The sequence below is a fragment of the Salpingoeca rosetta genome (genome assembly GCF_000188695.1).
Source record: "Salpingoeca rosetta unplaced genomic scaffold supercont1.20, whole genome shotgun sequence".
NCBI classification, from domain to species: domain Eukaryota; class Choanoflagellata; order Craspedida; family Salpingoecidae; genus Salpingoeca; species Salpingoeca rosetta.
This window is the reverse complement of record NW_004754914.1, coordinates 910,637-937,228: the sequence shown is the minus strand read 5'-3', so window position 1 is coordinate 937,228 and position 26,592 is coordinate 910,637. Positions and strand designations below refer to the sequence as shown.

General features: G+C 55.5%; 4 protein-coding genes across 4 annotated transcripts; 2 read left to right on the top strand and 2 right to left on the bottom strand.

Annotated features, from left to right (window-relative positions):
* Positions 1-359: 359 nt before the first annotated feature.
* Positions 360-4,798, bottom strand: PTSG_07687 (oxysterol-binding protein 1). Its single transcript, XM_004991427.1, has 9 exons — positions 4,017-4,798; positions 3,513-3,625; positions 3,149-3,216; positions 2,779-2,901; positions 2,503-2,557; positions 2,218-2,323; positions 1,600-1,655; positions 1,076-1,202; positions 360-803 (listed from the first exon to the last, which is right to left on the bottom strand). The coding sequence occupies exons 1-9, from the start codon at positions 4,781-4,783 to the stop codon at positions 689-691; spliced, it is 1,530 nt and encodes a 509-aa protein (XP_004991484.1). The 5' UTR covers positions 4,784-4,798; the 3' UTR covers positions 360-688.
* PTSG_07686 (uncharacterized protein) lies at positions 4,594-8,373 on the top strand. Its single transcript, XM_004991426.1, has 14 exons — positions 4,594-4,991; positions 5,176-5,228; positions 5,541-5,593; positions 5,696-5,760; positions 5,928-6,022; positions 6,173-6,241; positions 6,467-6,493; positions 6,667-6,731; positions 6,916-6,964; positions 7,089-7,136; positions 7,263-7,328; positions 7,554-7,624; positions 7,899-8,007; positions 8,159-8,373. The coding sequence occupies exons 1-14, from the start codon at positions 4,922-4,924 to the stop codon at positions 8,231-8,233; spliced, it is 915 nt and encodes a 304-aa protein (XP_004991483.1). The 5' UTR covers positions 4,594-4,921; the 3' UTR covers positions 8,234-8,373.
* A 120-nt stretch (positions 8,374-8,493) lies between these two features.
* Positions 8,494-21,044, bottom strand: PTSG_12618 (uncharacterized protein; the record flags this gene model as incomplete). Its single annotated transcript, XM_004991425.1, has 31 exons — positions 8,494-8,757; positions 9,006-9,184; positions 9,302-9,528; positions 9,807-9,894; positions 10,091-10,133; positions 10,307-10,392; positions 10,643-10,726; positions 11,008-11,278; positions 11,505-11,655; positions 11,873-11,927; positions 12,166-12,273; positions 12,559-12,671; positions 12,819-12,961; positions 13,177-13,358; positions 13,598-13,672; positions 13,892-13,957; positions 14,279-15,040; positions 15,637-16,398; positions 16,769-17,040; positions 17,225-17,281; positions 17,431-17,506; positions 17,643-17,763; positions 18,017-18,111; positions 18,470-18,608; positions 18,887-18,987; positions 19,229-19,295; positions 19,502-19,565; positions 19,816-19,941; positions 20,193-20,248; positions 20,371-20,435; positions 20,625-21,044. The coding sequence occupies 31 exons, from the start codon at positions 21,042-21,044 to the stop codon at positions 8,532-8,534; spliced, it is 5,280 nt and encodes a 1,759-aa protein (XP_004991482.1). The 3' UTR covers positions 8,494-8,531.
* Positions 21,045-21,237: 193 nt separating this feature from the next.
* Positions 21,238-25,997, top strand: PTSG_07683 (uncharacterized protein; the record flags this gene model as incomplete). Its single annotated transcript, XM_004991424.1, has 6 exons — positions 21,238-22,689; positions 22,933-23,313; positions 23,479-23,544; positions 23,720-23,806; positions 24,013-25,385; positions 25,680-25,997. The coding sequence occupies exons 1-6, from the start codon at positions 21,972-21,974 to the stop codon at positions 25,995-25,997; spliced, it is 2,943 nt and encodes a 980-aa protein (XP_004991481.1). The 5' UTR covers positions 21,238-21,971.
* Between the last annotated feature and the right edge of the window lie 595 nt (positions 25,998-26,592).

Genomic DNA, 26,592 nt, shown 5'->3' with positions numbered 1-26,592 from the left:
CACACACACACACGCACACGCACACGGATGCATTTGGTGTTGATACCTGAGTGGCTTGTCGTCGAGATACAGCACAGGGTTTGAGTCCTCCACGATATCCAATGGCCCACGGCGTTGCTGCTGTTGCTGGGGCTGCTTGGCCGCAGCACCACCACCGCCGCCCCCTCCACGCTTCTTGTCATCACCCATCACCGTCCTTGTGTGTGTTGGTGTTGTCGTTTTGCTTCTTGTTTGTTTTGTTGTTTGCTCCTCTTCTTCTTGTGTTGTTTTGCTGGTGTTGTTGTTGTTGTTGTTGTGAGATGCCATTGGACACACGAACACCTCCTTCTTGACAACAGCAATCTCACGTCACATTGCAAGCAGGTAAGCAGTTGTATGTCTGCGTCTGTATGTAACGGTGCATCATAAGCGGCAACAGTCACAGAAAGAAGGACATGGCGCGTTCATGTGCGGGCATTGAGCCAGAAGGTCAGACGGACAGATACACACATGCACACATGCACACACGCATACACGCACACACGCACACACGCAATTGCACTTTTACACAGAGCTCTAATTGGAAGCGATATCCTGAACGAAGCACAACAACACCCGACAGGATGTGGAACAACTACAGTGGCCTGGTCAGATACAGCACGGCCAAGCAAGGCTTGAATTCAACAAGCAACGACACAGCCTGGCATAGTCACCAGAGCGGCGGGAGCGATGGGTAGGAGCCCGCAGCCTTCATTCTCCAGTACCCGCCTTTGTACACCCACTCCTCACGCACCGTCTCCTGGTGGCGCTTGTCCTTCAGTGCACTGCAGATCACAGGACAACACAGACAGGGCAGGAGGCAGGCAGTAGCAGCAACGTGGAGTCAGCAACAAGACGCGCGCACGCATGTGTGTGTGTGCGTGTGTGTGTGTGTGTGCATGTGTGTGTGTGTGTGCGCGCATGTGTGTGTGTGTGTGTGTGTGCGTGGGATACACAATCAGATCGACAGAACCTCACACACACGCGCGCGCGCACATTGTCTCACTCCAACACGCAAAGATACGCACAAACGCGCCTTGGCGGTGGTGACACGTACAATGCGACGGTGTGTGGGCGCGGGACTGGGAGGCGACAGCAGCGGAAGAAGCGGGGCTCATATCCGGTGTTGGCGGCGGCGCGAGCGGCCCGCGCATCGCGCTGCACTTGCTCAACGCGCTTCTTCTCTACACGTGGCGTTTGGCATCCGGGGGAGGAGGGTTGAGGCCGTGAGTGGCAAGGGCACAAGCATGTGTGTTGCATGTGTATGTATGTGTGTGTATGTATGTGTGGTGGTCGTGTGTGCGTGTGTTGTTTGTGTGTGTGTGCGTGTGTTGTTTGTGTGTGTGTGTGTGTGTCTGTCTGTCTGTCTGTCTGTCTGTGTGTGGGTGTGTTGTTTGTGTGTGTGTGTGTCTGCCTGTCTATCTGTGTGTGTGTGTGTGTGTCTGCCTGTCTATCTGTGTGTGTGTGTGTGTCTGTCTGTCTGTCTGTCTGTGTGTGGGTGTGTCTGTCTGTCTGTCTGTGTGTGGGTGTGTTGTGGGTGTGGGTGTCTGCCTGTCTATCTGTGTGTCTGTGCGGAATCACCTTCTGCTGCTTCATCGTATTGGGCGTTCTCGAGCATGCGCTGATCTGGGCGAAATCTGGCAGACAGCGCAGCATCGGAGGTGGCATGAAACATGAGTGGAAGGAACTGAGCAAAGTGGTGCGTTCATGACATGATCACAAGCAAGGACAAGCGTCTAACATTCACGTGCCCGCAAGAACATACTGCGCATGCACGCGCACGCAGACACGCACGCGCACACATACAACAACAATAACTTACACACCTTCTTCAACAACAACAACAACAACTTACACACCTTCTTAAACAACAACTTTACACACCTTCTTAAACAACAACTTAAACAACAACTTCAACAACAACTTAAACAACAACGCGAACAACAACTTAAACAACAACTTAAACAACAACTTAAACAACAACGCGAACAACAACTTAAACAACAACAACAACAACAACTTAAACAACAACTTAAACAACAACAACAACAACAACAACAACTTAAACAACAACGTTAAACAACAACTTAAACAACAACTTCAACAACAACGCGAACAACAACGCGAACAACAACTTCAACAACAACGCGAACAACAACAACGCGAACAGCAGTTGCAGCAGCATCGTCATCGTCCCACCGTGAGTCTGAGGGGAGGAGGCGAGCGTACTGCTGCGAATCTTGTGGCGGCAGCTCGTTCAGTCGACACGCAAACGCACTGAACCCAAAGCCGTGGTCAAGCGCAGCTGGTGGTGGGTTGTGATGATGGTAGTGGGTTGTGGTTGTCAAATACAGTGTGTGGGATAATTGTGAACGAGTGAGAGCGCGCATCCGCATGGGGTTGCAAATGTGAGACAGCAGACATGTGGCGAAGAGCAAGAACAGGCAGGACGGCAGCAGGTGGGCGTGTGCACGGTCGGTGTACCCTGCGATGGCGGCTCGTTGGTCCACAGCACCTCCCCGGTTTGATCGCACACAATCTGCACCACGGTCCACACAGCACAAGCAGCAACGCAACCACAAGTGGCAGCAAAACGGGATCAGTTGAGGAAAGCCGCAAGTGTGTGTGTGCATGTGTGTGCGTGTGCGTGTGTGCATGCGTGTGCGTGTGTGTGTGTGTGTGTGAACGTGTGTGTGTGTGTCTGTGTGTGTGTGTGTGTGTGTGTGTGTGTGTGTGAACGTGTGCGGTCGGACGGCTGACCTGTTCTGTCCATTTGCCGGAGAACGATGCAACGGGCCTCTTTGGCGCCGCTGCCGTGAGCACCTGCCCGCGAACATTGAACTTCTTCTTCTTCGACATCACAGAGTACTGCTGGAACTCGACCTATGTGGCACAGGGAGCGTGTGTGAGTGTATGAGTGTGCATGCGTGCGTGCGTGCGTGCGTGTGCGTGTGCGCATACGTGTGCATACGTGTGCATACGTGTGCATGTGTGTGTATGTGTCACTGCACGCATGCAAGGAGCTAAATGCGGAGAGGGCAGCCATCAGGGACAAGGGTGGGATTGCATGTGCACAAAAAGAATGGAGGGAAGAATGTGAATGGAACGATTGTGCGTGCGTGCACTTTACCAGGCAGACGTCGCCGGAGTTGAGGCACGTGACAACAAGCTTGCCGTGGTGGTCAACCCACTTCTTCCCTACAGCAACAATGCAGAGGGCGTGCAAGGGGTGGGGACAGTGCGTGGTAGCACGGACGTTACTGGATGTGGTTTTCAGCGAGCAAACAGAGGCAAGCCGCTGCGATCCCAGCACAACAGCAATGGCAGTAGAAGCAGCAGCAGCAGAAGAAGGGAAAGGGACAAGAACAAGCAGAAGAACCATAAGAAGATGAATCTCCAGCAGCAGCACCACCACCACAACCAACACGACCAACAAGACCAACACGACCAACACGACCAACACGAGGTAACCACAGCTGCGGGTCTGCTGCTACCTGACAGGACGTCCTCCACGGTGGTGGTGACTTTGCTCCACTCGTACGTCTCATCGTGTGCATGCAGCTTCACACGCACAAACCCGTGCGGCACAATCTTCAGAGAGGAAGGCCTGCACATTGTGTTATGGAACGTGGTGTGAATGCGCGTGTCAACGATGGACGGTCGTCATGGGTTGGTGTACAGCTCATGGTGTTCAAGGCACATGCCATACGGAGCGGGGAGAGATAGAGAAACACGCACACACAAGTGTCAACAAACGCCACACACACACGCACACATGCACACACACATGCACACACACATGCACACACACACACGCACGCACACGCACGCACACACGCACACGCACACGCACACGCACACGCACACGCACACATGCACACGCACACATGCACACACACACGCACACACACACACACACGAACACACACACACACACGAACACACGCACATGCGCACGCACACGCACACGCACACACACATAGACGTGCGCCACTGACCGCATGCTGGTCTTGGCGCCAGCCTCCTGGTAAAGGGTCCAGTGCTTCGACTCTGCAACGCCGACGGAGATGGGTGGATGGTGGGAGACCTGCTCTGCGATGAAGCGGAACCCGCGGTCGGGAAGCACGGCGTCGAACGTCTCGCCGAGGATTGGGTTGAACGGCTTGCGGCCGCTGCGGTAGGCAGTCTGCCCATACATGGACACGGCAAACGCGCCAACCAGCAGCAAACGCTGGTGCGGCGAGTCCTCAATGCTGGCCTGGTCCAAGAGGTGGCTGTGCTCCGCTTCCTCGCACAGCCTCTGCAGGGCTGACAGCGGCTCGTTGAAGGTCACCGGCATGGAGATGTGTGACATGCGCTTGCCGGCGTTCTTGCGAAGCACGGACCACATGCTCTGGTCCTTGGCATTGTGCACGCGCGGTACGGGCAGCGATGTGCGGTGATGGGGCGTGTCTGTCTCCATGGCCCAGCGCAGCGTATCCATGACGTCCTCATCGGCTTCAGCCTCCACGGGTCCTTCCTCCACCACAGCATCCTCCAGTGGCTCCTCCTCCTCTTCTTCCTCCTCCTCCTCGCCTTCCTGCTCCTCACTTGCTTTGCGACGACGACCTCGACCGTGCATGCCGCCGTTGCCGTTCTCGTCCACTGACGTTGCCAACAGCACCTCCTCCTCCTCTTCTACCACCACCTGTTCCCTCACCACCACCACCTCTTCCTCTTCCACCTCCACATCATACCCCACGTCTCGCTTCTTCTGATCGCTCATCGTCGTTGATGTTGACGAAATTCATTGCTGTTCGCTCGCAACGACACCCAATACACCCACCACAAGACACACGCACACACGCACACATCATCATCATCATCATCACAGCAGCAGCAGCAGCAGCAGGCGCAGCTAGCAATGGGGAAGCACGGCCGCAACCAGACAGCCAACCCTGTCTACACCTACCATGAACGCCAGAAGGACAAGAGTACGCCCGATCCCTCTCTCTTGCCGTGCTTACTGCTGTTGTTGCCTGTTGTGTGAGGGTTGTGTGGTGGATGGCGCAAGCATCTCCCATGTGCTTCCGTGCTTGCTGTGGCCGTGTTATCGGTCATGATGCTGCTCATGATGCTGCTCATGATACTGCTCATGGTACTGCTGGTGGTGTGCAGAACAACAAAAGTATGGCAGGCTATCGCAGCGCCTCGGCGCAGACAGCATGAGGGTGAGCGCGCACGTGTGTGTCTGTTTGTGCCTGTGTGCCTGGGTGTGGGTATGTATGTATGTGTACGTATGTGTATGTGTGTCTGTGTATGTGCATGTGCATGTGTATGTACGTATGTGTATGTGTGTGAGAGTGTGTGTGTATGTGTGTATGTGTGTGTGTCTCTCTGTCTGTCTCTCTGTGTGTCAATCTGCACGTTCGTGCAATGCTTAGGGTTGACGTCCATTCGCTCTGTCATCAGCTGCAACCACAGCTCCACAACAGCTCACATCACCAACGCACCCGCTTCGCTTTAACACACTGCATGAGCAGGAAGTGGACTGCTGCTACTTGTCCCTGCAGCCTGTCGTCGATGCTGTCATCACGTACGTACACACCAGGCACGCACTCACTCACATTGTCACATTGCACACACTCACACATTGCGCACACTCACACTCACACTCTCACGTATGCTGCGTTGACAGGCCTGACGGCTACTTGTTTGAGCGGGAAGCCATCTTGGAGAACCTGCTCCATCAGAAACAAGAGAGTGCGTTGCTTTGCTTGCTGCGCCTGTGTATGTCTCTGCCCATCTGTCTTTCTCCTTGTCTCTCTGTCTTTCTTCGTGCCTGCTCACACACACACACACACACACACACCTTCGTTCTGCCCCTTGGTTGGCCATCTCGATACGTCCTCACGCGTACATGACCACAGCTGCCCGGAAGAAGCGCGCGTATGAGCTGCAGCTCAAGAAAGAGAAAGAAGAGGAGAAGGAACTGCAGGAAGCCGCCAAGCGCGACCAAGTCACGGTACATATGTGTGTGTGTGTGTGTCAGCCTGTAGGTTTGTGTCTTGGTAGCTGTACTTGCCTGTCCATTTGCCTTTCAGCCCTTCAATTCGCCCGAATCAATGCATATCTCGGCGCATGTGTGCCTTCACCCACGACACCACCACTGCAGCGGTTCAAGTCCACGGAGTCCAGCATCGCGTACTCTGCGCGCGACCACTTCAAGACAGACAACAAAAAGGTGACACCGCCTGCTCTTTTGTGAATATGTTTGTGTGTGTGTGTGTGTGTGTGTGTGTGTGTGTGTGTGTGTGTGTGTGTGTATGTGTGTGCATGTGTGTGCGTGCGTGTGCGTTCACCTGGGGTGCAATGCAGCATGTACACTGTTCCCCCCTCCCACATCATCGTCATCATGCTCACTACTTCTGCTCCTTCGCGTGTACGTGCTTGCTGGTGATGAACTTAGGGCGGCCACGCAACGGCAGCGCTTGAGGTTCTGTGACATGTGCATGTATGTGGGTGCATGTGTGCGCGTTTCCATCCATCCACCTGCCTGTACATCTGAACATTCAACTTTTTCGACTTTGCATGTGCTGCCATTTGACTACACTGACATACTCCCTCTCTTGCTCGTATCGCCACCGCCACCGCCACCGCCGTGTACAGGCTGCGAAGAAGTTCACGGTGAAGAGGGCGAAGGGCGACGTCAACCCGGACCACCCGGCATTCTGGTGAACGCGCACGCGCACACACACACACACACACATACACACACACACACACACATTCACACACACACACACACATACGCACACATGTGGCCACGGTGCCTGTGCAGTTGTATGTCAGCACACAATCTCGCACACGAATGTACACTCACGCCCGTGCACGTGTACCGTGCACGTGTACACATAGGGTGCCGTCCGCAACGCCAGACGCAAAGTCGTCCAAGCTCACAAAACCGGTCAGAGCGGATAGCTTGTGTGTGTGTGTGTGTGTGTGTGTGTGTGTGTGTGTGTGTGTGTCGGCTGCGTTCCTCGTTCACGCGCCTGCTGCTGCGGTGCTTCGTCTTGTATGATCTTGAACAGGACACCAAAACGCGCTGCCCCATCACAAACAAGCCCCTCAAGCTCAAGGTGTGAAGGAACTTTGTATGTGTGTGTGTGTGTGGTTGTAATGTGTTGCAGTTCTGGCAGTTTGGTTGTTCTCTCACCCTACTCCAATTGCCGTTCATGTGATTGGCTTTTTGCACGTGTGCACAGCAATTGATTCCAGTGAAGTTCACACAAGTTAACCCAGACTCAAAGCAGCCAATTGTCGCGCGAGAGGTGAGAGTGATCCTCATCATCATCATCATCATCATCATCATCATCATCATCATCATCATCATCATCATCATCATCATCATCACAGTCATGACTGCGGGTGCAAGAGTGATGCTCACATCGAACTGAGACGCTGAATTGCACTGGTTCGACGTGCATCGGCCTCTCCTCATCACGCCGCAATCCCTTCCTCCCTGTTTATGTTACGGGCGTCGCTGTTGTTGACAGGACCGCTACATGTGCCCCGTCACCCGCACCTCGTTCAAGGGAAACATCCAGCTCGTCGCCATCAAACCAACGTAAGCCCAGTGTGTGTGTGTGTGTGTGTGTGTGTGTGTGTGTGTGTGTGTGTGTGTGTGCATTTGTGTCTGTTTGTGTGCGGGTGTGCGGGTGTCCATTTTTTTCCGTTTGCCTTCTGCTTTTGTTTCTCTTTGCATCTGTCTCCAACCTACTTGTATTGTCAACTCTTCCAATTCTGTGTGCGCCCGCCCCTCTGCTCACCGCGCCTCCACGCGTCACAACCGCCACCACCACCACCACCATGCACGCGCACGTGTGTGTACGTTTTGCAAGGGGCCGTGTTGTGAGCCAGGAGTGCATTGACAAGATTGTGCGCAAGGACATGCGTGATCCAATCAGCGGCGAACCGCTCACCGAGGCAGACCTCATTCCGCTCAAGAAGGTGCTCGTCATGTGCTGTCGTTTTGATGGTTTAATGCTGTGTCTGCGTGCTTGTGGTTGTGCTTGCTTGCTGATGTACTGCTGCTGTTTTCCACTTGGCTCGCCCCAATCACCCACTCACACTCCACCGCCGCCACCACATCCACATCCAGGGCGCGTCGGGGTTTGCCGCTTCTGGCCATGCGCTGCAAGCAAGCAAGCAAAACGCAACGCAGACCGTCACTTAACACGCACACAACCCATCCTCCCCCATCTCCTACACTCTACATCTTGGGTTCATTTGTATCTGCTTTTGCCTGCATGCATTCATCTTGGTTGAGATCGCGATGGGGAGCGCGATGTAGAATGAAAAGGAAGAACAACCACCTCGGGACAACCGAGCATTCGTGATATGCAATGACAAGGGGGGAGGGGGTGCACGAGCACACACACACACACACACACACACACACACACACACACACACACACACACACACACACACACACACACACACACACACACACACACACACACACTTGCGTGTCATCTGCTTGTGCCTGCATGCAAGGAGGTGTGGCTGCGATAGTACTCGTGCAGCCGGCGCCAGTGCGCCCTGAGCGGGCCCCATTTGCTCATGGGTGTGATGCGTCGATTGGCAAGTATGGTGGCCTCCGCCGCCTCTGGTGTCAACTGCTGGTGTCGCACGAGCCACGCAGCCACAACCATAGGGGCACGGCCCTTCCCGCCGTTGCAATGCACATACACCGCACTGTTGGTGACAAGCAATGAAGGAAAGAACAAACAAGACACAGTGGCAGCTGTCAGCGTGAGTGCTGCACACACACACACTCTCTCTCTCTCTCTCTCTCTCACACACACACACTCTCTCATACTCTCGCTCACACACACACACACTCTCTCTCACTCTCACATGCACAGAAGTACAGATAGACGCAGCATGGTGTGTGCGTGAGATGTTTATGGTACTTGTATTAGCGGCAGAACATCAGACCTCACCCGTGCTGTCTGTGCTGTTCAATGAAGTTGACGCCGAGCTGAATGGAGGAAAGCGAGGGACAGCTGTAGTCTGGGGTAGGAAGGTTCAGCCTCACAATCTTCTCTTCCACAAACGCCTGCACATTCACGTACTGCTCCCACGGCTGCGTCATGTCGACAATGGCAACAGCATTGTGCTCCTGTCACGTGGATGTGCAACGTGAGTGGCAAATCAGGTGGCGGGGTAAAAGATCGGTCGAATGTACAGCAGCAGCCATCGCAGCAACGACGGCAGCGGTAGAAGCAGTAAGTGGTACCTCCTGAAGTTTCCGGATGTCAGCGACTGAACGCGGCAAGCGGCCGAGCAGCACGTTCTCTGTGATGGTGTTGTAGTTGAAGGGACGCCCGCCTTGAAGCCAAACGATGATCTCGCGCGGGAATCGGATGAATCGCGCAAAGAGATTGGCCAGCCAAGGCGGGGCAACTCCAGTCAGGCATAGCACAGTGACAAGCACCGCCAGCCCAGCGATAAGACTGACTTCTCCTGTCATTGGTGTAGTTGTGTGTGTGTGTGTGTGTGTGTGTGTGTGTGCGTGCGTGTGTATGTATGTGCGTGCATCATGGGGTGCGCTTGTTGACAGTTTGTTGGTATTCAACCTTGTGTGTCCATGTAGGCACGAATTGGCACACATGTGTGCACACCATGGAACTCCACACGGTATACACCCCGCCCTCCCCACTCCACCTGTCCCTTGCTTACTTGCCCGCTCGTTTGCGTGCGTGCGTGCGTGCATGTGTGTGTGTGTGTGTGTGTGGACTTACCGACGAAGCCCGACGTGGCGTATGCCACCACCATCATCGCACACACCACACCACCAAACACTCGCAGCCCAAGCGCCATCCACAGCTGCTGTTACGGAAATTTATTGCAAAATATACATAGAATCCACAGGAAGGACAGCCACAACAACAAAACGGTGTCTTGCTTGTTGCACTTCACAATCATCCACACCACGCTTATCTCAACCTGTGTCACATGTGCCACGCTTGCTCGTTCGCTGCCGCAATGGTCACTCCAAGGAGTGGAGGACTCGGGTTGAGCGCACTCGCGCCTGGCGCTGAATTGTCGTCGTATCGTTGACAATGCACCTGTTATCGATCCAGTGGATGCGTGAGTGGCAAAGATCCACGCTTTCGCAACAACTCTGTCACCAGTCATCCAATAGCTAACCGCGCACAACGCGTCAAAAGCACACACACACACAAAACACACACGAACAGACATGCGCAACAAACAAAACTGCTCTCGCGTTGAGACTCACTTGCAGTTGCATTCAGCCGCTGCACACGTCGTGTTGGCGGAGAACCATTGCAGGAGATGGTTTGCGTGACCGCCGTGGCCACACACCTGGCAAATACCACCCGTGCAAATTACCATGCGGAGTGCAAATCAACTGCAGCGAGGTGCGAGTCATGGCATATGCACGTGCAATCGTGCACGCTCACGTACTCCCAAACGCACACGCACACATACTCATGCGCAACAGCACACAAACACGTACATGCACATAAAATCATGCGCAACAGCACACATAGATACGTACACGTACACTCATGCACACATACACATGCGTACATGCAGGTGCATGAAAGCGTACCTGGCACCATGTGAACATGGCTGGGGCAAGCGGCGCCTGACCTTCGCGGCCATGTCGTGATCCCACATCAAACGACCCCGTTGCCTACGCAGCATAGATTCGACCGAAGAAACAAAAGCAGCAACAAAAGAGGAACGTGTGATGTGAGACCTCGCAAGATCACACGCGCGCGCACACGCACACACGCACACACGCACACACGCACACACGCACACACGCACACACGCACACACACACACACACAAATGCTCAGTTGGCGAGTGCATTCGTGCAGCAGCACTGGTGATAGCAACCGTGCACAGGACACAGTACTGCACACTTGAAAGCACACACGCACACACACACACACACACACAACGACGCACCACAGCGTTGATGGTCATGCGCGTTGCGCACACGACACATGTCTGCAAGGGGGCGTGGCACTCCTGGCAGTTGCGTTTGAGCACGGCGCGGACAGTACGCAGGCGACGGGCACCAGCCATGCACTTGTTGCAGTGCTGGCACCGGAGCACAACGGAGCGCGGCGGCGCTGCGCCTGATCGCGTGTCCACAACCTTTGTGATGAGCGAATCAAACTCCGCCCGGTGCGAGAACATCTGCCACCGATCAAGCAGGTCGCGGTACTCATCAAACCTGTAGATGCGTGCGCGTGTGTGTGCGCGTGTGCGTATGTGTGTGTGTGTGTGTGTGTGCGTATATGTGTGTGTGAGTTGCGCATGCGCGCGTGAGTGAGTTCCGTGAGTTGCGTGTGCGTAGACAGTTACGTGTAGCCATGCAATGTGCCTGAAACCGCATTCTCACGCATGCAGACACAACACCATGCAGGCGCACACAAATCCACACGCATGGCCGTACTGACCACTCGTCTGTGCGGTCGTCTGTGAGCACGTGCTTCTTTCTCCCGCCAGAGAGAATGTGTGGCGGGCGGCCAATGCAGTGCGCAGCGACCAGACACACCGTCTGCAGGTCATGTGTTCGGTCGAGGAACTGTTGCAGCAGCTCAATGCTCGCTGGCGGTGTTGATTGGTCGCGGTGGGTGAGCATGGCAGCAGTGGTTGGCGTGCGGTGGTTGTGCATGTGCGCGCACGTGGGCGTGAGGGTATGCATGTGGGAGTGAGGGGATGAAAGCAGACTAGACAGACACACATGTAGAGAGAGAGAAGCAGATCTTGTGTCTGCATTGGGGCTTTAAGCACAGGGCGTGCACACGTGCGAGTGCTTCGTTACCATCTGAGACGCCCGTGAAGATAAGGCCGTGCAGAAATCCTCCAGTAATCATCTCCTACACACACATACACACATGTACACACACGCGCATACACACGCGCATGCACACACACACGCACACACATACAGATGCATGCACGGTCACATTCACACACAAGTGCTTGTGAGTCCGGAGGCAAGGTCTGCCAAAGCAAGACGATGACATGCCAGCGGTACCAGAAGCGGGGCGTGAACAAAACATGTGTGTGTGTGTGTGCTCCACGCAAAACATGTGCCTGCAAGCGAGCACGGACGTTTGTGATGGCTTCGAGCTGTGCTTCGAGAGCAAGGGTGTCGTCTTGAAAGCGCAGCAGGAACGCGGCGCGATCGGCCACATGCATCTCTTTGTTCTTGGTCACGGCCTGCTCAATTGGTGGCAACAGCAGTTTGCGGTGAATGGGTACTATGCAGCAAGACAAACACAAGCACGCACACAAACGAGAGAGACGGTGTGTGGATGTGTGTGTTGCTGCTGTGTGTGTATGTGTATGTGTGTCGCTGTGTGTGTATGTGTATGTGTGTCGCTGTGTGTGTGTCGCTGTGTGTGTGTGTGTTGCCGTGTGTGTGTGTGTGTGTGTGTGTGTGTGTGTATGTGTGTGTGTGTGTGTAATGTCCCCCGTCCCCACTTCAACCATGTGCGTGCGCACCTCGCAAGCTCTCTGTTGGTCTGCTAGGAGCTGCAGCATCGCCAACAGATACGGGTCCTTCACCACGCGCTCCATCCGCGCCGCAACCGCTGGTATGTCCTCATCGGAGGCCGCTGGTGGCCATGGTTGTTGTGTGTGCGTAGAAGTGAGTGAGACGAGTGAGCAGTGACAGAATGCACGGTTACAATCACATATATACACTATCCATCGCACGCTATCACACACACACACACTACTATCATCGTGGTGGTGGGCGACACCTTGGAGGGCAGTGCCGCAGAGGATGAAGAGGTCATTGCAGGGCTTGGGCTCGAGACTGGTCAGCACAATCAGGGCGTGGTCAAGGCGGTTGTGGAAGGCGAGGAAGGATGCGGCCCGGCCAATGCACCCCAGCTGCAGCAGCCTGATGGTGGTGATGGTGGTGGTGGTGGTGGTGGTGGTGGTGGTGGTGGTGGTCATGGTGGTCATGGTGGTCATGGTGGTGAGGTGTCATGTCACATCACAAATTGGGACGGGTTCCACTGCGCCCCAACATCCCACCGCAGCCACAACCTTGCTTGTCCTTGTCGCCATCGAACAACAACCACAACGGCAGTCGCAACGGCAGCCACAACTCACTCCTTGAGGCGCGCGTTGATCGGGGCGGGCGAGTAGCGGTCAGCGCCGCGTGGGGGGAACCATCCGCACAGCGCCAGGCTCAGCAGCCGCTGAGGGGCGTGGTCGCACAGAACCTGTCCTGTGGACATGGTCACCTGCGTTGCATTTGGATGCACAAACCCTGGCGCGTGGCGGTAGAGCCACTGTGTATGATGAAGGTGGTAGATAACAGTGGTTGATGATGGTGGTTGCAGAGTGGTTGTGGTGGGGATGGTGAGATTGGTTCCAGAGCAAAGGTGTGAAAATGAAGGGAAGCACGCAGCCACAGTCGTGCAGTGCACATGATGCATGTGCAGATTGGCGGTGGTCTGTACGTCGTGTTGTCATGCAGCATGCAAGCGACGCAAGGCAGTAGCGTGAGCGGTGGCGTCGTGAACTGCACCTGTGAGTTTGCAGCCAGCACGTCCCGGATGGAAACCGGGGCAGATTTCCCCATCACGCCTTTCCGCTCCTGGGCCTACACATACAAAGCAACCAAAAAAGCACACACACACATAAACACACACGCACATACACACACACACACATGCGGAAATGTGGAGTCAGAATCGGTTGTGTTTGATGCGTGAACGCCAGCGAAGGCGGTCACTTCCCATCCACTGCGGTTGGGCCCTCGACATCTCCTCATCCACGCCACCAAGCACCATGCACGCAGGCAACGCATGCCCAAACGCACCACCAGCCATTCCCAAACGGCGTGGACCTCCCAGTCATCGCACGTAATCTTCATGTTCCTCCTCGCCTGTGTACACACACACGCACGCACGCACATATGAAGGGATCGCATGGGCGATGTGTGGATTGTTGTCAATGGGCAATGCTTGCACACAATCAAGCACACACTCACAACGTCGCAACCAAGAAAGGTGCTCCGCTGCGCGAATACGCACATGAACCCGAACATACACACGCATATACACACGCATATACACACGCATATACACACGCACAAACACGCACAAACACGCACAAACACGCACACGCACGCGCATGCGCATGCACACACACGCACATGCTCATGCTCAACCACGCATTCTCACAGATCCATTGTGGTGACACGTACGCTGTTGCTGTATCCCCTGACGAGGCGGTCATACATGCGCGCACCAATGTACGACATGCGAACAGCGGGGTCTGTCGGCGGGAAGGACACCTTGGCCTGCGACTTGGGTCGAGGCTGGAAGATTTTGCTGCGGCGTTTGGTGCGCACACCACCAGCTCCACGACGTCCGTGAGGTTGACTGCCCTCACCATCGAAATCGTAGTCATCATCGTCGTCGTCATCGTCGTAGTCATCATCATCGTCGTCATCATCATCATCATCACCACCACCATCATCATCATCATTATCATCATCATCATCACCACCGTCGTCGTCGTTGTTGTCATTGTTGTCACGGGTATCGCCACGATCAGCAATGCTGCCACCGCCACCAGCAACACCATGACGCACACTGTCAAACGCAGAGCTGATGGTGTCCGCATAACTGTTATCTTCCTCGTCAAAGTCGCCCATCTCAATGGCAAAATCAACCGGCACATCGTCGTCCTGGCTCACCCACGTGTCGTCTGCCGCATCGTACTCAAACAAGAGATCGTCATCGTCCTCATCAGACTCGTCGTCGTCGTCGTCATCATCATCGCCACCATCAAGCAGCCTGCGCGGCGGGCGAGGCAACGGGACCATCAGGCGCTCCATCAGCCGCCGTGTTGCTGCATCCTCAAAGATCTCTTCCTCGGCAATGGGCATGTCGAGCAGCCGATGCAGCAGCTGCTCGTATGCCTCCTCCGGCGCATCCGCATTGTACGTGCGCATGAATTGTTTCTGGTGGCGACATTGAGGCAGGAGGCGGTTGTGGTGACGGTGTGTGTGTGTGTGTATGTGTGTGTGTGTGTGTGTGTGTGTGTGTGCGTAAAATTAGTGGCGGCCACGAGTGAATGGGAAGAGAGCTCAGAAGGTATTAACTGATTGAAGCAATCACGCCGATGACAAGAGCGACCCCTCGTCCTTCTCTTCCTCAATTTCATGCCTCTCCACACCTCAACTCACACACACACACACACACACACACACACACACACACACACACACACACACACACACGTACACACACACGCACGCACGCACATATGAAGGGATCGCATGGGCGATGTGTGGATTGTTGTCAATGGGCAATGCTTGCACACAATCAAGCACACACTCACAACGTCGCAACCAAGAAAGGTGCTCCGCTGCGCGAATACGCACATGAACCCGAACATACACACGCATATACACACGCATATACACACGCATATACACACGCACAAACACGCACAAACACGCACAAACACGCACACGCACGCGCATGCGCATGCACACACACGCACATGCTCATGCTCAACCACGCATTCTCACAGATCCATTGTGGTGACACGTACGCTGTTGCTGTATCCCCTGACGAGGCGGTCATACATGCGCGCACCAATGTACGACATGCGAACAGCGGGGTCTGTCGGCGGGAAGGACACCTTGGCCTGCGACTTGGGTCGAGGCTGGAAGATTTTGCTGCGGCGTTTGGTGCGCACACCACCAGCTCCACGACGTCCGTGAGGTTGACTGCCCTCACCATCGAAATCGTAGTCATCATCGTCGTCGTCATCGTCGTAGTCATCATCATCGTCGTCATCATCATCATCATCACCACCACCATCATCATCATCATTATCATCATCATCATCACCACCGTCGTCGTCGTTGTTGTCATTGTTGTCACGGGTATCGCCACGATCAGCAATGCTGCCACCGCCACCAGCAACACCATGACGCACACTGTCAAACGCAGAGCTGATGGTGTCCGCATAACTGTTATCTTCCTCGTCAAAGTCGCCCATCTCAATGGCAAAATCAACCGGCACATCGTCGTCCTGGCTCACCCACGTGTCGTCTGCCGCATCGTACTCAAACAAGAGATCGTCATCGTCCTCATCAGACTCGTCGTCGTCGTCGTCATCATCATCGCCACCATCAAGCAGCCTGCGCGGCGGGCGAGGCAACGGGACCATCAGGCGCTCCATCAGCCGCCGTGTTGCTGCGTCCTCAAAGATCTCTTCCTCGGCAATGGGCATGTCGAGCAGCCGATGCAGCAGCTGCTCGTATGCCTCCTCCGGCGCATCCGCATTGTACGTGCGCATGAATTGTTTCTGGTGGCGACATTGAGGCAGGAGGCGGTTGTGGTGACGGTGTGTGTGTGTGTGTATGTGTGTGTGTGTGTGTGTGTGTGTGTGTGCGTAAAATTAGTGGCGGCCACGAGTGAATGGGAAGAGAGCTCAGAAGGTATTAACTGATTGAAGCAATCACGCCGATGACAAGAGCGACCCCTCGTCCTTCTCTTCCTCAATTTCATGCCTCTCCACACCTCAACTCACACACACACACACACACACACACACACACACACACACACACACACACACACACACACACACACACACACACACACACACGCGCACGCACGCACACGCAAGCACGCAAACGCAAAGGCAGCATGCGTGGCCTTGTGCCTGGTCCCACCTCGTATTCATACACGCGTTGCAGGGCCTTGTTCGGGGCTTGCGGTGCCTCCACATCCTTTCCACTCGGGCGGTCGCCTATCACCTTCCCCGTCTTGCCGGCCCCGCGAAGGGGCTTTGGTCGCGGCAACAGGCGTCGCACCATCATGTCTTCCTCAGGCACCACTGTCGTCACCTGTGTGTCCACGCCGGCAAATCGCTCCTCCGTGCCGATGCTGCCCGCCCGGCTCAGCGCAAACCCAAACATGTTCTCGTCCGTCCGCAAAAAGTACCCTAACATGCATGCATGTGTGTGTGTGTGTGTGTATTGCAAGAAAAATTCCACATCAGTTAGATAGTGTCACCACTGCAATGAACCTCTTCATTTCATTTCCTTTTCCGCCACCTTCTCCCCCACCCAACAAAGTCCACGCACACGCACACGCACACGCACACGCACACGTCTACCTTTGCCCACCGTTTGGAGATTGAATGGTGACGTTGGCTGGATGCAGGACGGTGTCCGTGACGAATCCTGTCAACGAACGTGGCACAACAGGACAAGCGCACAACGAAAGTCATGTCACATCACATGCATGCAAACAAACCTTGTGGCCATCTCAGCTGCGAGCTTGTATGTATGTGTGTGTGTGTGTGTGCGTATGTGCATGTGTGTGAAGCGACCTTCGCGGGCGATTGCGGCGACGCGGGCCTTGTGGCGCGGATGGCACGACAGCGCAGAGAAGTTTGCACCAATGTCCTGAAGAGTCCACCAGACAACACGCCAGCACAACACGTGTGAGTGTGTGGTGCAATGACTGGAGTGACGTTTGTGGAGACCGACACGCACATGAGCAGGGGCAATTTTGAGATCAAACCCACGAGCAAACACGCACGTGTGCGTATGTGTGGTGCTTCTTCTCTGGCGCGGCGAAGATTTCCCGCATGGAGCTGCGGAAGACATTTGCCGTGTGGATCCATGGGCTCCCCGTCTCAAGAAAGCAAAGCAAGTCCGACCTGAATATCACATGCGCACAGACACACACACGCACACGCACACGCACACGTGTGAACACGCACACGCGTGAATACGCACACACATAGATACGCATACACACAGATACACATGCATACAACCACACATACACACATGAATACAAGTACGCACACACGCACAAACACACACACACATACACAAGTGTCCACGTCGCGTGATTACACAGACGCGCACATGAGAAGCACGTGCGTGTGTGCGTGGCACGTGACCGACCTGGTTGGAGAGAAGTGGAGGTCAACAATGGCCTGGCCGGGCGATGCCGAGATTTCGCAGATGGCTGGCGAGCGCCACCGCCGCACATCAAACACCTGCAGTGAAGAACAGCGTGGCGTGGGGCCGGGCATGAAGAGGCATCAGCGCGCGCAGTTAGTGAGTGATGAAGATAGCTCAAAGCACGGAGCAAGGGTGGAGCTGTGCACAGGCGTGGGGCGGGGTTGCTGGGGCAGGGGCAGAGATATACGTGAACAGGCACGTGCATAGGAAGAGAAACAGAGCGATGGAGGGTGTTTACAATGAACACACATACACATGCTCACACGAATCACGCACATTCACACACACGCACACATACACGCACACATTGACACACACGCACACATACGCGCGCATTAACACGTGCAAAAGCACTGACGCTGCCATGCAAGCAAGAAGCAAAGGGGGTCGTACGTGAATGCAGCCTTGTCTGGCCACGGCCATCATGTTTTCGTCGTACGGGTTGATGGCTATGCGCTCCGCATCGCTCATGCGCCACTTGTACGCCTCTTTACCCATGCGAAGGTCGAACACGCTCACGGCGTTGGTCATCCTGCCCGCCCAGCGTTGCCGCATGCAGAGCAGAGATGGGTGGCGGTAGTGGCAGCCGAAGTAGCCATTGAAGTGATGATTGCAGTCAATGTGGATATCGATCGGTGGTAACATGTGGCGTCGCAACAGCAGGCCCACGAGTGAGCCAGTGTGTCGTATGGGAAACCAATCGACACATCAAACGCACACACACGCACACGCGCACACACACATGCATGCACGCACACGCACACGCACACGCACGCACACGCACACGCAAGCGCACTCATGGGGACGTACGCTGCAAAGAGGGAGTGCGACTTGGCGGGGCTCCACTTGGTGTCGCGGCAACCGTGACCGTTGCCAAGTTCTTGCAGCGCAACTGGCCGGTGGCGGCCCGTCTGCTCCAACAAATATAGCACACACACACACGCACATGTATGTGGGGGTGGATTCGTGGATGTGATGTGCAGGTAGTTCATGGTGAGAGAAGATTGCAAGCAAAAGGTGGGTCGACGCACGACGCGCATCCACACGCACACAAATACACACAAATACACACAAATACATACACAAACACATGCTCGATGTAAAATGCAAACACACACACACATTCATATGCACGCGTACACACTACCGCACCCTTGACGAAATGGTGAACTGTCGAGCAGTCCCTGTTGCCATCCGCAGACGTGCGAGATCAGGCAGCCTGAGACAACACAACCAAGGAGGTGAGCGAGGGGCGGGGGTATATTCGGATGTGCACACAGGAGAGGCACCGCGTGAGAGCAGTCATGGTGTGAATGTATGTGTGTGTATATGTGTGTGTGTGTGTGCGTGTGTAGAATCACAGCAACAGCTCGAGCACAGACACACACACACACACATCGAGCACAAAGGCACGTGCCCACTCACTGGGCTTCATATCGTCGTGGATCCCAGACGAGAATGCTTCGACGCGAATCACGCGAGTACCCAACTGCCGACGCACACACACACACGCACGCACGCACGCACACACGCACGCACACACACACGCAACCATTGAAGGGAAGAAACGTGTCCATGAATGGGTATACGCGGCACAGCGCATGTCGCAGAGAGAGAGAGAGAGCGCGCGCGGGTGGTGTAACGTGAGTTCATGCACAACCTGTGCAGCGGGCACACAGCATTTGAGAGAGGCACCCATCCCTGTGTACATGTGTGTGTGTGTGTGCGTGTGAACGCACGTGCAATCTGGTCCCTGAGAGTGTTCCATTCGGTGGATGTGCAGTAGCCGCGGTTGTGCACAGACAACGCAGCGCTCAGCTCGGCAGTTCCAGGCGTCTCTTCTTCAATGAGCGACTTGATGAATGCTAGAACACAACAACAAACAGACAAGCGGGCGTAATCAAGGGGGTCGTGAGAGCCACACTATGTCGATGCAGAAGCATGACTCTTACGCAAGTGTACCTCAGTTTGCGCACATGAGCCACATGTATGGATCCACACACTCACGCAAAACACACACATGTACAACAACAACAACACCCACACACACAGCAACATATACACACACACATACATGAACCACCCACCCACGCACAACAACGACTCCAGTGCGTACTTGTTGCGGTGCCAAAGTTGGCAACGACAAGGCGGCCTTCTGTCTTGCGTGGACACCTGAAGAAGGCAATGTCACGTTTGAGTGAGTATGTGGCGTGCGCACCAACACGAAAGATGCGTGGCAGCATGACATGGGGACTACTGTAATCGACAACAAAGTCTTGTTGCTCTGTTCTTACCAGTCAAATGTGCAGCGTGGGCCGGGCTTGGAGTTGACGTAGCCTCCAATTCTCTTCACCCTCAGCTACAACCCACACAAACAAATAAGCAAGCAAACACAAACACACACGCACACACACACACGCCCGCACGCACGCACAAACACACATGCACACACATGCACACAGCGTCATGAGATGGCGAGCGAATGAAAGGAGCGATCAGTGACACATGTGCTGCGGCAGTCATGACGGGTCCCAGTGCACTCACTGACCAGCTCGTCGGGTCGCAGGACGCTCAGGTCAGAGACGTCGCCGATCCACCGCGACCTTCCTGGCTCAAGCCTCGACCTTTGACCTGGCTGCTGCTCCAAGAAGTCGGGTGATTGTGGACGACTGGGTGCTTCTGGGATGGAGAAGAGATGCAAGTCCGACTGTGTGGCCAGCAGCAGCAAATCATCCTGCCATGGACACCATTTCCCCCCAAGCACGTAATGTTGGCGTGCCTTCTCCTCGCGCCTTGCTCGCCGTTGCTGTGCGCGCTTCTTCCTCTTTTCCTTTTTGCGCTTTGCTCGCTCGCGTCGCTCCTGTTCCTCCTTTTCCTGCCGCTCTTTCTCCTGCCTCTCCTTCTCCTGCCTCTCCTTCTCCTCTCGCTCGCGCTCGCGCTGCTTGTCAGACTGCTTCCACCACCACATTGTGTCTCATGTGCTGCGCGCACTGTCCCCACTGTCTTCTTGCTCGCTCGTCCACACACAAACAAGCAAGCAAGCAAGCAAACAAAAATTGTCTTCTCTGCCGTGAATGATTCCATGGGGATTAAGCTCTCTTGAAGTGTGACGTCACGGGTGCCTTGGTCCTAAGCACGGACGAAACATGTTTCGCACAGGACGTTTGTTCACCTTAGCTCTCTCTCTCTCTCTCTCTGTCTCTCTGTCTGCTCCTCTTTTCTCAACTTACACACACCCACCACGCAACGGCCACGTCCACGGGCTCGAGCACCTACACACCCCTACACCCCCGTCCCCTCTGTTCCTCGTTTGGGCTCGTGCCAGTGTGCTCGTGCACTCGTGCACGTGTCTGTCTCGTCCGTGTTCAACTGTTCTAACAGCTTCCTTGCTGTCCAGGGGGCCGGTCCTCGTGTCATCACGTGTCACCTTCCCGAATTGCGCCTCGAGCTACACAGCCTCGAGCTACACAGCCACGAGCTACACATTGTGTCGCAACACCTCACCGCGCAACAAGTAAGCAAGCGACACTGCAGTCCTCTCGTCTCGGCACATCACGAGCAAAGGTGGTCAGCACATTGTTTCATGCTTAGGTTCTCTGACAGTGCACCTACGCACGCACACACGCACACGTATGGATACACGCACACATATGAACACACATTCACACGCGTCCATATTCACGGAACACAGACGCACTCACCCCATCGCTCTTGTTGATCAATCGACGAGAGAATTGTCATTTACACCGCGATCCCGAAACCAGCTCACATCGACCAACTCATCCAACCTTGGACTTCTTCCTGCAGACAAGCGTACAACGCCCCCCCCCCCTATCCGGCGGAGCGCACATACCCATCAAGCATCTTCCCAGCTCGGCTCTTCCTTCAACGGCGCATGATGGCACAGTTCCACATTCGCCGCGCGGCGGTGGCAACCGCACTGGTGTGCGTTGCCCTCGCCATGGCCGGCATGGCTCCTCCACACATGGCGTCTGCTCGGCCCCTTCGCACCAAGATTCAGCCCAACGACAACAGTGACAACCACAACGCTGGCGCCCAAGACGCCGCAGCAGCATCGGCATCAGCAAGTGACGCGGGCCTGCCCTCGCTCAAGGACCTGGACGTGGACCGGATCAAGGCCCCATCGGCGATTGGCGCAGCAGGCCGCCCCCTGACCGTGCAGCGTGTCAAGGCGCCCTCGTCGCTCGCTGCTGAAGCGCATGCAAACGGCAAGGCAAAGGTTGACCGCATCCACGGCCCCGACAGCGACACAGACAACAGCAGCAGCAGCAATGGTAAGGCCCGGCGCTCCCTCGCTGTTGGCGCACCGCCCTCCAAGCTGAAGATGAACACGCTCAAGGACAACGCCCCAACTGCATTCGCTGAGTTGAGCGAGCTTCCGCCTGCGGCAAAGAAGCGCGCCCAGGACAAGCTGGACAAGATGGACATCCCTGCTGTCGACGGCCGCACGCTGCACTTTGGTCCAGACGGCGAACCGTATGTCGCAGACGACTTTCCAGTGCCGCCCGTGTTGAGGGAACGCATCGAGGGCGAGCACGGGCGCGGCCGCCGCTTCCTTGCAGCCAACCCACCATCATCCTACGGCGGCAACGGTATGTAAGTGTGGTGTTCTCTAAGTGTTGAGATGTGCATGCATGTGTGTTGTGTGTGCGTTGTGTGTGCGTTGTGTGTGCGTTCTTGTGGATGTGCCACAGCCTCGTTCCTCTGTGTTGTGCCTTCGTGTGGTTGGTGCTCGTCTCATGTGATGTGAGCCCAAAGTCGATCAGCTGCCGCAGCAAGCTCACAAGCACAACACCCTTCCCTTTCATGAACCCCGCTTCCAACCCTGACTGCAGGCCTGCCCATTTACCATAGCCGACCGGGTGCGCCCAACACCATGGTGCTCGACTTTGATGGCCACACCACCACCAGCAACAACTACTGGGGCGCCTTCTCTGCCCACCCGTTTGATCCATCCAACGACGGTGCCGCGTTCTCGTCCTATGAACAGGGCCAGATTGCCCTCATTTGGCAGCGCATTGCCGAGGACTACGCTCCGTTCAACATCGACGTCACAACAGAGCCATTCGTCACCCAGGGGCCAACCAACGTGCACGTGCTCATCACACGGAGCATGCAGACAACAGGCTCCGCCATGCCGTCGAGCAATGCTGGCGGTGTTGCGGTGCTTGGCGTGTTTGGCTCCTCCAACTATGAGTATTATTCCCCAGCCCTCGGTACGTTGTGTGCGTTTGTGCTTGTGTGTGTGTGTGTGCGTTGTGTGTTTGTGTGTGTTTGTGTGTGCGTGTTTGTGTGTCACCACGCCCGCGTTGTCGTGTGATTGTTTGTTTGCGTGCTTCTGACCTTTTGTATCCACACCGTTTTACCACCACCACCGGCAGTGTACTACGACAACCTGGGTGACGGATACGCTCCCTACGTGGCAGAGGCCGCGTCACACGAAGCAGGTGCGGCACATCGCACCCACAACATCCTCAAACTTGCTTGTTCAGCACCTTGAGCACGTATCAGACGTACCCTTCTTGCACCCTTGTTCTCCAACACGTCCACATCATCACCTTTGCTGTTTTGAGTTGTATCGTCTAACACCAACAACCATCAAACAACCATCCCACAACACAGGACACAACTTTGGGCTGAACCACGATGGGTACAACGGCGACGCATATGCGAGCGGCTTCAGCGGGACCACAAGCGCAAACTCATGGGGTGAGCTTGGTTTGCCGTGTATTCGTGCGATGCGAGCCAAGGCACGAGGGGGTACTCGGTGTGTGTGTGTGTGGGGGGGGGAGGTGACAGTCGCACGGCACTGTTTCGTCGATTGCACTTGCTTGTGCTGTGATTGTGCTTGTGATTGTGGTGCTCACTACAATCTTACAATGCGTCTTTATGATATGTATTCCTTTGCACATCAGCCCCCATCATGGGAGCATCGTACGACAGGGCCGTGACGCAGTTCAGCAACGGAGATTACTCCGGCGCCACCAACACCCAGGACGACGTTTCGATCATCGGCGGGCAGACGGGCTTTGCCGCTGACGAGGCAGGAGACACCCCCGCCACAGCCACGAGCGTCACGTACACGGGCAGCAACGACTTCAAGGCGGACGGTGTGATTTCTGTGCGCACAGACAAGGACTGGTGGAAGGTGCAGCTGGCTGGGCAGGGCAGCATCAGCGTGTACGCGACACCGTGGTACTCAAGCACGGACACGCCGGGGAACAACCTGGACATCAAGCTGACGGTGTATGACAGCAACGGCACACCAATTGCGGTGAGCAACCCAAGCGGCAGCACGGACGCATCTGTGTCGCTGGCGTCGCTGGCGGCGGGGTCCTACTACATTGAGATTGACGGCGTGGGCGACCCAGCGGTGCTCGCATCGGACTATGGCTCCCTCGGACAGTACCGCATTACGGGGTCAGTGAGCACAGGAAGTCCTCCCGTCACAACTGCACGGACAACCACCACACGCACCACGACGACCACGACCACAACGCCGACAGCCACCTGCGTGAACGACGGCTACGAGAACAACGACGCATACACAACGGCCACTGTTCTGTCTGCGAACGACGTGGCAGTGAACGCGGTGATCTGCGGTGGTGATGTGGACTGGTACCGCGTGCCGGTGTGCGGCGGCGGTACCGTGTCGATCACAGTTGGATTCAGCCATGCAGTGAGTGACCTTGATGCCGTGTTGTACACGCAAGCGGGCAACTCGGCTGCCTCTGCCACTTCGGCGTCGGACAACGAGGAGCTGTCTCACACGGACACGACTGGGTATGACACGCTGTACTACCTTGCTGTGTACAGCTACAACGACCAGAGCACAGCGTATGGCATGATCATCTCCGTGGACTGTCCCACTACGACAACCACGACAACCACGACAACCACCACACGCACCACGACGACCACGACCACAACGCCGACAGCCACCTGCGTGAACGACGGCTACGAGAACAACGACGCATACACAACGGCCACTGTTCTGTCTGCGAACGACGTGGCAGTGAACGCGGTGATCTGCGGTGGTGATGTGGACTGGTACCGCGTGCCGGTGTGCGGCGGCGGTACCGTGTCGATCACCATTGGATTCAGCCATGCAGTGAGTGACCTTGATGCCGTGTTGTACACGCAAGCGGGCAACTCGGCTGCCTCTGCCACTTCGGCGTCGGACAACGAGCAGCTGTCCCACACGGACACGACTGGATATGACACGCTGTACTACCTCGCTGTGTACAGCTACAACGACCAGAGCACAGCGTACGACATGTCCATCTCCGTGTATTGCCCAACTGCCACCGCTAGCACCACGACCACGAGGACTAGAACGAGGACAACGACGAGAGTTGCGACCACAACAACACCAACAGCACCAACAACAACAACAACAACAACAACAACAACAACAACAACAACAACAACAACAACAACAACAACAACAACAACAACAACAACAACAACAACAACAACAACAACAACAACAACAACAACAACAGCGGCCGTCAGCTTCCCGTCGCTGTCGTGCCCTGCCAACGACGAGCACGAGCCCAACAACAACCGCCGCCGCCTGCAGACCACAGTTGGTGCCGGCACATACTTTGGCATCCTGTGCTCTGGCGAGTACGACTGGTTCAAGGTCGACGTGTGCAGGCAGGGCGTGGTTCGCGCGCGCGTGGCCCTGGAGGAAGCGAGTGCGGTGTCTGTGAAGGTTGGGATCCACCGAAGCAACGGCCGCCCGCTGCAAGCAGAGCGGCTGCACCTCGAACAGCTGGAGGGAGAGCTGGTTGCAGAGGCCCCATATGAAGGGCCGTACTTTATCAAGCTGAAGAGCACCCGACGCAGATCAGCGCCGGTGTACCGCCTCATCATCAGCATTGAGGGCTGTGACTAACCAGGCACCCACTGCCAATGCTGTCCGACGACGATGTTGGAGCTTGGTATTGAGAGAAATGTTGCGCGCTGACTCGCTGTCTCCTCACCCCTGTCTCTCTCCCTGTTTGCCTGTCTGATTCTCTCTCTGTCTGTCTGTCTGTCTGTCTGTCTGTCTGTCTGTCTGTCTGTCTGTCTGTCGCTTGCGTGCTTATATTTGCTTCCGTGCTTGTCCACGACGCAATCGTGTACTGGAGCGTGCGGTGGTCTTGCCAAAGTCTTAAGTGTCCGCCCAGCAGTGCTGGTTGCTTGTTTGTTGTCTTCCTCCCGCCCCCTCTCTCTCTCCTGTCAGCTTCACCTGTTCCCAAGCCTCTCGTGTCGCGCTTCCGCCTGTTTTGTGCCTGTGCCTGTGACTATGCGACTGACTTATTCTTATATCGTCTCAGCTGATTCAATGAAGCGTCACCTTGAAAAGACTGCGAGTACAACGAGAACAGATGAACAGGACGGGGCAAGGCGCGCGCGCGTGTGTGTGTGTGATGTGTGCGCATGAATATGCGTGCGTGTGTGTGTGTGATATGTGCGTGCGTGCATGCTCGCACGTGGTTCGTGCGTGA

Bases quoted from the DNA above. Each gene is read 5' to 3' on its own strand.
- PTSG_07687 (XM_004991427.1), bottom strand. From the start codon at position 4,783: ATGAGCGATCAGAAGAAGCGAGACGTGGGGTATGATGTGGAGGTGGAA. The intron at 1,203-1,599 runs GTGATTCCGCAC...CGCCACGTGTAG, and splicing joins ATACGATGAAGCAGCAGAAG to AGAAGAAGCGCGTTGAGCAA. The intron at 804-1,075 runs GTACGTGTCACC...TGTGATCTGCAG, and splicing joins CGCCCACACACCGTCGCATT to TGCACTGAAGGACAAGCGCC.
- PTSG_07686 (XM_004991426.1), top strand. From the start codon at position 4,922: ATGGGGAAGCACGGCCGCAACCAGACAGCCAACCCTGTCTACACCTAC. The intron at 6,494-6,666 runs GTTCTGTGACAT...CGCCGTGTACAG, and splicing joins ACGCAACGGCAGCGCTTGAG to GCTGCGAAGAAGTTCACGGT. The intron at 7,625-7,898 runs GTAAGCCCAGTG...ACGTTTTGCAAG, and splicing joins CTCGTCGCCATCAAACCAAC to GGGCCGTGTTGTGAGCCAGG.